This window comes from Halyomorpha halys, unplaced genomic scaffold (genome assembly GCF_000696795.3).
Source record: "Halyomorpha halys isolate HHAL.00 unplaced genomic scaffold, Hhal_1.1 Scaffold14.1, whole genome shotgun sequence".
NCBI classification, from domain to species: Eukaryota; Metazoa; Arthropoda; class Insecta; order Hemiptera; family Pentatomidae; genus Halyomorpha; species Halyomorpha halys.
Window position 1 is genome coordinate 811,978 of NW_027115673.1, and position 8,584 is coordinate 820,561.

Genomic DNA, 8,584 nt, shown 5'->3' on the forward strand with positions numbered 1-8,584 from the left:
TATTTTACGAAGGATTTTGGACTGTAAGGATTGGATTCGAGAGGAATTAGATGGTTTAGTGGAGCCCCATAGCTCAACTCCGTATGTCCAGATAGGCCTTTTAATAGTCATGTAGATCAGTCTTTTGTAATGGATTGGAAGTTTGGACCGTTTGTCTAGTAAATGTTGTAATAGTCGGGATCGACGAGCAGTTTCCTGTCTTTTCATTCTTGTATGAGGATTCCATGTCAGTCTGGCCTAAAATCTTAACTGACATAATTAGGATCATAATGCTTCTGGTCTCAGAGGTAGTTTCCCCCCTAGTTCGTGACATCTTTTATCTCCCTAAGTAAATAATAAAATCCTTCCATAGTTTATATTTGCCTTTTTTTCAGTACTGATAATGTAAAATGATTAATTATTTGTAACCAAAAAAATTAAAGGTTCATTAGTGTAATTTTTTTTATATAATCGTCATTTAAGATCAGTCAGACTAGTTCAATGACAAGACCTCAAAGATTTTCTTAGGTTGATAACACATACATAGACTCCGACAAAAAGTCGAATTCCAAAACGAAGTCAAATTTTTATTTGTCGATATTAATATAACAGCAAAATATTTCTCTGAACAAGCGATAGAAAAACGACTGCTCTTTATGAAACTGAATAAAATTATTTTCAACAAAAGTAATAGCACTAATGTTATGTGTTTTATTAATTTCCCTTATACTTTAACATCGACGTAATATGTTCCAAACAGCTCTATACTGGCTTTTATTCAAGCCACTGTCCAGTACTCCGTAATCCAATATAACACTAAATTAAGAGGCTAATAACATTTTTTATTACCAAGTTCCTGAAGCTCATAACATTTTTATTACCCTAGTTACTCTTTAAAGCAGACTAAAATGGACTATATAAAGAACTTTACTTTCTTAAGTGAATAGTAAAACTGATATTAGCCATGGCATAGATATATAATAGTAGGTGCTTTTATATACACATTTTTTTATTACTTACCATATATAATTTCTATAAACATTAGCATTATAAATGATTATTCGTATAAAAAAAGTTAAAAAACGCATTACAAAAGTTGTAATAAATTAAGTAAATTAAAATAAAGAAACTGCAGTCAGTGAATATCTTAAACTTAAATTTTCTATTAATATTTTTACTTAAGATTTAAATTAGGTCCTCTCCAGTTTACGAGGGTTAGAAATTGAGGGTTGAAATTCCTCCGCTTATTGTATAACCAAACCTCCGGATTATTGTGAATAAATAAATTGGCGTATATTGATTAACATTTTAAACAATATTTAAGCCAATATCCCAATGTAATTTAATTTTACTTTCTGAAAACTTGTAAATGCTTGCTAGAAAAAATCTTAATGTATGTACCATGTATTTATTCTTAGGGGACATATATCCTAGAATAAATTTATTTTTTCATTTCATATAATCTGCTTTTCGTTCATATGGATCTATTATTAATAAAAAATAAGATTGCAGTTATAGTATTGCCCACTTTTTCTCTTAGCAGTTTATAATGACATGTTTTATAACTGTATAGAGTTTTATATTATTTTTTTCAAATAAATATTTGGAAAAAATAATAAATATTATATTTGAGTTCGGTATTAAAAAGATCTTACTATTTTTACTGTAATTTAAACATTTTTTATAATTAAAAATGTTCTATTATTTTTTTAAGGTACCTTTGATGTATTTAATTGCTCGATTTTTCACTATCGAAATTATTTAGAAGGTTAGGAAGGGCTGTACTGAATGTCTACGAATCCTTTCACTGAGATTAGTTCTTAAGTCCAGTTGCGTTCTTTCGCATCTGCATGCATTTTCATTTAGTAATGGGGTCTGGATTGTGTAGGCAACTCTCTACCAGTCGACTAACTTTGGCGAAGAAAAACGTTTTTCATACTGTCTCATTTTTTTTTTTTTTTTTTTTAAGGCTTCTGGTTGAATGAAAGTCTTTAGAAAATATTCGGTTGGAACATCAAGGGGATGTTTGAGAGGAAGAGCTGTTTGTATTTTAATCAACTACGAGTTAAGATCTAACCCTAAAATCAATAGAGTCTGATTTCAACAAAAAGTAAAATTAAACAATTGTACGTTTCAAAATGAGCAAGACGAACTCCATAAAAAGATATTAACATTTAATAAATGACTTAGAGGAACCTAGAGGTTCGTGTACGACTAGCCTATCCGTTTCTACTATTTCTTTCTCACCTAGATGGTAAGGAAGGTAGAATGTATTATCCCTAATCGTTAAAGTTTTAACCGGAGTGAGGAAGATCAGCGAGTAAGGCATTGTGTTCGAATCATTCCCACATAATGAAAACTTGACCCTCCCACAATGGTAAGAATAGATTGGTTACCTCAAAATAACATTTCTTCCTTGTATCTCAGAAATGAGCAGGTTGCGGGTAATAAAAAAAAATCATCTCTGTACACAACTATTGTTCAAGAAACAGTACTTTCTCACAAAGTACTGAAACCCTAAATAAGTGGTACTGGCTTTAATGTTGGAACAGGCCAAATCAATTATTCACTTGTTTATCTGTTTTCCATTTTCAGTCGGACGGTTTTTATTACAACTTTTCTTCTTATAATCCTTTATTTTAATATTCTTCTCCTCTTTCTTTTAAAATTCGTTCAGATATTCTTTGCTCTTTTAATCACTTTTGGATTTCTATGAACCTTTTGTCATTACTTTTCCTTATTTCTTAAAAGTTTGAAATCTACATAGTTGATTTGTTTTTAACCATTCTATTTTTTAAGTTAACCAAAAAAAAAAAGGAATAAACAAATATATTAAAGTTTTTAATCTAATATGACGATAAAAGGCCTGGACATACGGAGTTGAGCTTTAGGGCTCCACTGAACCTTCGAATTCCTCTCTTATCCAATTGTTACTATCCAAAATACTTCGTAAAGTCCTCAATGCTCCTTACTTTGTCACAAATGAAATCATCCACAAAGACCTTAATGTTCCATATGCAATCGACCCAGCCCGATCCAGATATCAACCTTACATTATACAATCCCAACCCACACAAATCCACTAGTTTCTAACCTTGCTTCCTCTTCCATTTCTGAAAATTTTCCGAAGCCCCTCAAAAAAAGATGGCCTCGAGGATTTCTAATGTAGAAATGCTATTAGAGTGTTACCAATAGGTAGTTTCTCTAATTGCCTGTTTCATACCATTATGATGTTACATCAAATTTACTAGATGTATTTTTATTTATAGTTGTAAATGTCAATAAATAAAAAATAGAAAAAATCTATATAAAATATTCCTTGTCGACAGTTCTTTCTACTTGCTCATCTCTTTTCAACGTGAAATCACATAGCCTCAATTGTGGTTATCCTAACATACTTCGCTAGCCTTTGTCGTATAGGTTTTGTGGTGAGTATTAAAAGATAATTGTTTTTCTAATTTTTTTATGTTGAGCGTATTAAAGTTCCAATTTATACATAATCTTTTACAGATTGTTGTAATTAAAATTACAATGAACAGGAAATTTCTAATGTTTGCGTTAATAAACCTGCTTTACTAAACCATATTGCATGTCTAACGTTTCGGCCATCATCCAGGATAATCTCAAATTCAGTATCTGTGTTTCACAGCCTCACATTGATTTAATAAAATTTGTAGACTATAACGCCCAAGTCAATTTAACACAGTTGAAATAAACCTGCATTTGTCACTTTTAATATATTCAACTTAAAAATCCTTTCGGTGTGAATAGTGATTCTTCTAATTATTATTATCATTGAGCGGTGCTATCTGCTATATCTGTATTATTTTTGATGTAGACTAGGTCGGCACCAGTATATATTGCCAGTTTTCTCTGTTCATTCCTGCTGCCAATTTCTGTCAAGCAGTCATTCCAGTGCTAACAATGTCTTCTCACATGTATAGAGGTTCATTATAAACTCTCTCGGAAATTGCATTATTGCCCTGCAAAGCGTAGTATAACAAAGCAGATAAATTGGAACCTCTTCAAGTTATTAAATAGCGCATAGGTTTACATATTGATTGTTTGTTTATTGTTGCTTAAACGTGTAAAACCCTCTGGTCATCAACGCCTATGGCATGCTAAACATTAATAATAAATAAAATTAAAAAAAAAATTAAAATCGAAGAGGAGTTATAATTTAGAAAGAAGACGATGCCCTTTTAAAAATTTAAACACTAATTTAATTTTTGCTTCCTCATCAGTGAGAGCTTCTGATAAATTTGGGGCCAGTCTTATCCTGTTTAATGTTGGCAAATAGTGAGTACATTCTTCAAAAATATGTTTAATCCTGAGAATGGACTGACAATATTTGCACGTCGGAGGTGGCAGTTTTCTGATCAGGTGAGAGTGCGCCAGGAGAGTATGACCTATTCTCAAGCGGGTTAGAGCAACTTCCTCCCCGCGGCTGTTCCGGTAAGATGTCGACCATGATTTTACTCGGAGAACTTTCATCTTACTTGGCAGGTTTACATATTTTTTTCTCTTCTACAATGTTGTGGCGGTTTTTGGACACCTCCGAATATGGGTCATTGAATTGAAATGTTAAGCAGAGGTCTTTCTGAAGCTTAGGTTTCGGCCCAACTCTTACAACCAATTTTTATCTTGAGTCGATTTATGCTAAAGACATGTATGCATAAGACATAATATCTTATATATTTTTATTCACTATGTCATAATTCAAAATTATTCGAGTCCGGCGGTGGCAACAAAACAAGTACCCATCCTTTCATACATTCAAAATAAATTTCATACTTTATTACAATAATTTGCCTTTATTTCTATAAGCTATTAGTTACCTCAGAAAGTCTGTCGAACCTGGCAAAGAGCTCGTTCAGGATTTTGACCAGCTCTGACGCCGAGTATGTTGAAGAGATCGCTGTGAAACCGACGATGTCTGCATACAGAATACTGTAACAAAAGGGACGAGAACAGCTATATTATTTGATATATAGTGTTTACACTAGTTAATATATTAATTTTTACTGTAGGTATATTTTTTAATTTTTCAAAATGGATTACAAAATGCTAAAAAAAATATATCAATATGATCTAAAGAACATCTGCGTTCCATTTCTGGATAAGGGCGTATCCATAAATCATATAAAATATCTATAGCATTATTAATCAATACGGAAACTGTAGTATGTGATTTAATTAAATCATATAATTTTTTCTTCATTTTCTATCCTATGTCAAATTCATTTCTTTTTTTTTTGTTCTTTAAAGATGCATGAGGTTTTAGGCCTGTAAAGTGGCTATCAATGCTTACAGTTAGTTATTATTAATCTTGGTCTGTATTATAAAAATAATATTTGATTTTTGTTTTTTATATTATGCAAAAACACACATACACACTAGCACGCAGATACTTACAAGGGTAATAGAGCGGGTGAAGAATAACTATATGACTGCCTTCATCTCGTTGGACTGTAGCCAGGCCTTCGAGAGCGTATCCCACCCGCTGCTACTCCGCCGGGTGGAGGAGTTTAGGTTTCCCGCCGCCCTATGCCGATTGGTCAGGAACTACCTCAGCGAACGATCATTCGTGGTAAGGTAGAGATTTGTCGCCTCCTGTCCCCACCACCTGCGGATTGCCTCGAGGGTCTGTGCTGGAATCTCTGTTGTTTGTAGTCTATCAAATTCTTTGATGGGCTGAAAGCCTGTGTCAATCCACTATTCCGCGAATTCACCCCTCCACGCAGACCTGGGAGGTGGCAAAGCACTGTTCCCCTGGTCGATGTACTCGCCTCGGGAGGGACATCTGGGTTTACTGCCTGAAGTTATCACTTTAACAACACCAGCAGGAATAGCCCCTCCCTATTCCCAGTGAGCTTCAGGCAAACACATGCCATCACTGACGGCACCGCCTTCAGTGGACCCGGCAATCTATCTTACACTGCTATACTGGCAAAACAAGATGTCGTCGGCATATGTACATAATATTCTTTCCTTTTTATATATTTGTAATTTGTTTTTTTTATTTTTTAGGAGGTAGGAAAAAAAAATATACAAGGGTAGAGAAGTTTCCGACCGCAACGTGAAGATGGCAGCACTCGTAAGTAAAAGCTAGTGAATTTCGTTTTTTATCCTTTGTCCGATTTGTCAGCTAGTTTGGACGCGCAGTGTTTATGTAACAGTTGTTTGAGATGTAAAGTTTTTGTAAAAATGGATAAAATCGATTATCGAGCTGTCATTAAATTTTTTTTTTTGAAAGGCAATACGCCTACGAAAATCAAAGATGATTTGGATTCTTTGTATGGGGGCTCTGCACCATCATTTACCACAGTGAAATTTCGGGCAGCTGAATTTAAACGTGGCCGTGAAAGCTTGGGAGACGATGAACGTTCGGGACGTCCAAAAAATGCAACATTCGACGAAAACATCGAGTTTTCTTGAGTACTAATGGACATCTGTAGGTCAGATAGTTCCTGAGATATAGATTTCTCTAAATAAATTAACTAACTACTGATCTATCAGTAGATTTTTAAGGAATTTTGCTTTTTAGAAAGCTAAATCTCGGGAACTATTGGACTTAAATAGCTCTTTTAGAGCTAATATTTCAGAAAATTTACTCTTCTTTAAATAATGTTCTCTTAGATGTTCTAGTGTTGTTGGTAGTTTTTAAGATATAGAGCTCTGAATAAAAAATTAATGTTTTTTTAAGGTTTTGAAACAGCCGCCATTTTTTATCTCCCCCTACCTAAACTTGGCAGACTCATCAATTTTGACTAGTAATTATACCTAGTTTTCATTAAAGTAATAAAAAATTGAGGTGAGATAACTGCCTTTTTTTCTTCTCAGCTCTTATACTATGCGGAAAAACGGTACATTTTAAAAAAAAGAAAGTCCTGTTTCACGAAGACAACATACTGTATCTCACCTCAGCGGTTGCCATGGGGAAAATCCACGAATTACGGTTCGAACTGCTTGACTATCCGCCTACCTCACCAAATGTAGGCCCAAGCGACTTCTTTTTGTTCTCTTTTCATTCGTGAACAATTATTTTGCAGAGAAAAACGCTGAGTACTTTATGGACGCATTAGAGAGATAGGAGCATCGCTGGGAGAAGTGTAGAATTACAAGGAGACAATGTTGAAAATAAAAAAAAAAAATGTTTTGCATTTTTGTTAGCTCAGAAACATTTCAGACCACCCTCGTACAAATACTCACACAGACACAGACACACACCTATATAAATTTTAGCATAAACAGAAGTGAAATAATTTAGGTAGGAGACGATATGATTTTAAAAATTTAAATACTAATGTGACTTGAGTTTCCGTTTTATCAAGAGCTTCAAAAATATTCTATTACTATAATTATATTATTATCTTCTTTTTTTAATTTATTGATTAATATTAAAATCTGCCACAGTCTTGGGCAATTAATAATAGTGATAAAATGAAGTAGATTCATGCATTGTAGGACTCCAACGGGATTCTCGGGTCGACGTAAGAAAAGAAAAAAAAAAGTAGATTCATATCATAATAAATAAATATAAAAAAATAAAACGAATAAAATTACGTTCATAGATGTATAAAAATAAAATAAAATATGTGAAGATAAATTTTCTCTAGTTTAAATAACAATTTACGACCCTTTGAAGGGCATAATACCGTTTTGTCACAGACCAGAGCGCCAGTTTTATCATATTAATGTCAATATTAAATTATATTTCATAATTAATTAATTAATATATAAATCGAATAAATTGAAATGGCATAACGTATGCTATTGTTACTTGGAAGAGAAACAGAGGATGTGTTGAGTGGATATAAGGTTGAGTTTCGGCCTGGCTGTGTGCCAAAGCATGTCATGCGGGTAGGTTATGGCTATACGGTTTCATTGTAGTCTTGTTTGACAACATTGTTTGTTATTCTGTCTCATTATTTCCCCATCAAGCCAGTTTCAATTATTCTTTGTTCATATAAATAATAATTTAAATTTAATTTAATGCAAAATGATATAAAGAAATAATTAATGATATTTACATATGTATTTTTAAATATAATTGATATAATAATTTCAACGATGCTTTTATCCTTTAGTACTATTCATTAAAATAATTTTATTTGATAAACAAAACAATTATGAAAACATTAAATTTTTTTTGGTGGATAAGAAGAACAAACTAATGAAATTTAAAAATAAATAAATTATAACTGTTCGTTTTATACTCATGTTATTAAATTATGCGGAATACTTTGACTCATTTTTTCCTTTAGTTTTAGCTTTATGAAAAATCTTCATTTAATTATCTCTCTTGTTTGTCCTGCCATATCATTTTTGCTAGACTAGCCATGATTTTTTTAAATTGTATATATATATTTAATTGATTACAATTAATCATTTTTTAAAATTATTATGTTAAGGTATTAACCACTTCGGGGTCATTATTGCCTTAGTTTCGAAATTTTTATCAGACTTTATTTTTTTAATATTATTACATCAAAACAAACTTAACATCCCATTCTTTGCAGATTTGGCCCAAAACTGATATTTCATGCGTCTTTTCATTACAAACTTCTTACCCATCCTAACCATTAATTATTAATCTTTCATC

At 32.3% G+C, this 8,584-nt stretch overlaps 1 protein-coding gene and 1 long non-coding RNA gene across 3 annotated transcripts in view; one reads left to right on the forward strand and one right to left on the reverse strand.

Moving 5' to 3' along the window:
• Window positions 1–8,584, reverse strand: part of Ac3 (Adenylate cyclase 3) — a 362,561-nt gene that overhangs the window by 72,162 nt on the left and 281,815 nt on the right. For both annotated transcript variants that reach the window (XM_067052691.1, XM_067052690.1), the window contains exon 4: window positions 4,818–4,929. In XM_067052691.1, coding sequence (XP_066908792.1) covers window positions 4,818–4,929 — 112 coding nt within the window. The remainder of the gene's footprint in view (window positions 1–4,817; window positions 4,930–8,584) is intronic.
• The window catches only part of LOC136797100 (uncharacterized), a 338,719-nt gene continuing 336,140 nt past the window's right edge, over window positions 6,006–8,584 (forward strand). The window contains exon 1 of the long non-coding RNA XR_010844919.1: window positions 6,006–6,076. This is a non-coding gene — a long non-coding RNA (uncharacterized lncRNA). The remainder of the gene's footprint in view (window positions 6,077–8,584) is intronic.